Here is a 1,983-nt window from a genome sequence, read left to right on the forward strand (position 1 = left end):
GAGGGTACTTTGTACATACTAGCTGTTTAGTCAATGTTAGCAAAGTATAAATTAAGCTGTATGCAATCAAACATAATCAAACATTATGAAAATGAACCAGCTACTGATGTCAGTAAAACCAAATCCATAGAATTATCTAATGTGAGTTAATCCTCAAACAAGACAAAAGCCATCCCATTAAATTTTGCTCAAATGATGACATATCATCACCGGTCTCGTGTACTTTTTTTTTTAATTTTTTTTTTTTTTGAGACAGCATCTCACTCTGTCGCCCAGGCTAGAGTGAGTGCCGTGGCGTCAGCCTCGCTCACAGCAACCTCAAACTCCTGGGCTCAAGCGATCCTCCTGCCTCAGCCTCCCGAGTAGCTGGGACTACAGGCATGCGCCACCATGCCCGGCTCATTTTTTCTATATACATTAGTTGGCCAGTTAATTTTTTTGTATTTATAGTAGAGACGGGGGTCTCGCTCTTGCTCAGGCTGGTTTTGAACTCCTGACCTGGAGCGATCCTCCCGCCTCGGCCTCCCAGAGTGCTGGGATGACAGGCGTGAGCCACCGCGCCCGGCCTCGTGTACTTTTATATTTGAAATGATATTGATAAATCTAAAATCTGGTGTCATTAAAAATTGCCATCTCTAAACAGTAGAGGGAGCCCAGTAAAATTAAATCTTCCTTCTAACCACATTTTTCTTCCCCCGGCCCCCAGACATGGACAGAAACAACCGGACTGGGGCCACAGGGTTCCTTCTCCTGGGACTCTCTGGGCAGCCAGAGCAGGAGGAGGTCCTCTTCGGTCTGTTCTTCTGGATGTATCTGGTCATCCTCTCGGGGAACACGCTCATCGTGCTGGCCATCAGCTGTGACCGTCGTCTCCACACGCCCATGTACTTCTTCTTGGCCAACCTCTCCTGTGTTGACATCTTCTTCGCGACAGTCACCATCCCCAAGATGCTGGCGAACCGCATGTCGGGAAGCAAGTCCATCTCTTACGTGGGGTGCATGACCCAGGTCTACTTCTTCGTCGCCTTCGGCAACATGGACGGCTTCCTCCTGAGCGTGATGGCCTACGACCGCTACGTGGCCGTGTGCCGCCCCCTCCACTACGCCATGCGCATGAGGCCCAGCCTCTGTGTCCTGCTGGTGGCCGTGTCCTGGGCCATCACCCACCTGCACGCTCTTCTGCACACTCTCCTCATAGCTCGCCTCGCCTTCTGCTCCAACAATGCCGTGCACCACTTCTTCTGCGACCCCGAGGCCCTCCTGAAGCTGGCCTGCTCTGACACCTCCCTCAACGACCTGGTGGCTTTCACCGTGAGCGGGCTGGTGTTTATGGCGCCGTTCTCGTGCATCGTGGTCTCCTACGCTTGCATCTTCTCCACCGTGCTGAGGTCGCCGTCCGTCCGCGGGATTAGGAAGGCCCTGTCCACGTGCGGCTCCCACCTCACCGTGGTGGCCCTGTTCTACGGGGCTGTCCTGGGCGTCTACATGCGCCCCTCATCCTCCTACTCGGTTCAGGACACGGTGGCCACCGTGGTCTTGACGGTGCTGACGCCGCTGGTCAATCCCTTCATCTACAGCCTCCGGAATCAAGACGTGAAGGGAGCCATAAGGAGGCTAAGTTTCAGGGGACTTGTTCCGTCAAGATTCTAGAACCGAGCCGGGCGCGATGGCTCTCGCCTGTCATCCTAGCACTCTGGGAGGCCGAGGTGGGCGGATTGCTCGAGGTCAGGAGTTCGAAACCAGCCTGAGCAAGAGCAAGACTCTGTCTCTACTATAAATAGAAAGAAATTAATTGGCCAACTAATATATATATAAAAAAATTAGCCGGGCATGGTGGCACGTGCCTGTAGTCCCAGTTACTGGGGAGGCTGAGACAGGAGGATACTTGAGCCCAGGAGTCTGAGGTTGCTGTGAGCGAGGCTGACGCCACGGCACTCACTCTAGCCTGGGCAACAGAGAGAGACTCTGTCTCAAAAAAAAAAA

The 1,983-nt window shown here is 53.1% G+C and overlaps 1 protein-coding gene across 1 annotated transcript; it reads left to right on the top strand.

Moving 5' to 3' along the window:
* The first annotated feature begins 708 nt into the window (after positions 1–708).
* Positions 709–1,650, top strand: LOC105868190 (olfactory receptor 1f45-like). Its single transcript, XM_075998786.1, has one exon. It carries the CDS (start codon positions 709–711, stop codon positions 1,648–1,650), a length of 942 nt encoding a protein of 313 aa, XP_075854901.1.
* The last annotated feature ends 333 nt before the right edge of the window (positions 1,651–1,983 follow it).

This window comes from Microcebus murinus, chromosome 30 (genome assembly GCF_040939455.1).
Source record: "Microcebus murinus isolate Inina chromosome 30, M.murinus_Inina_mat1.0, whole genome shotgun sequence".
Classification (NCBI taxonomy): Eukaryota; Metazoa; Chordata; class Mammalia; order Primates; family Cheirogaleidae; genus Microcebus; species Microcebus murinus.

What these genes read in the sequence shown, in the direction of transcription:
- LOC105868190 (XM_075998786.1), top strand. Translation starts at nt 709, where the DNA reads ATGGACAGAAACAACCGGACTGGGGCCACAGGGTTCCTTCTCCTGGGA.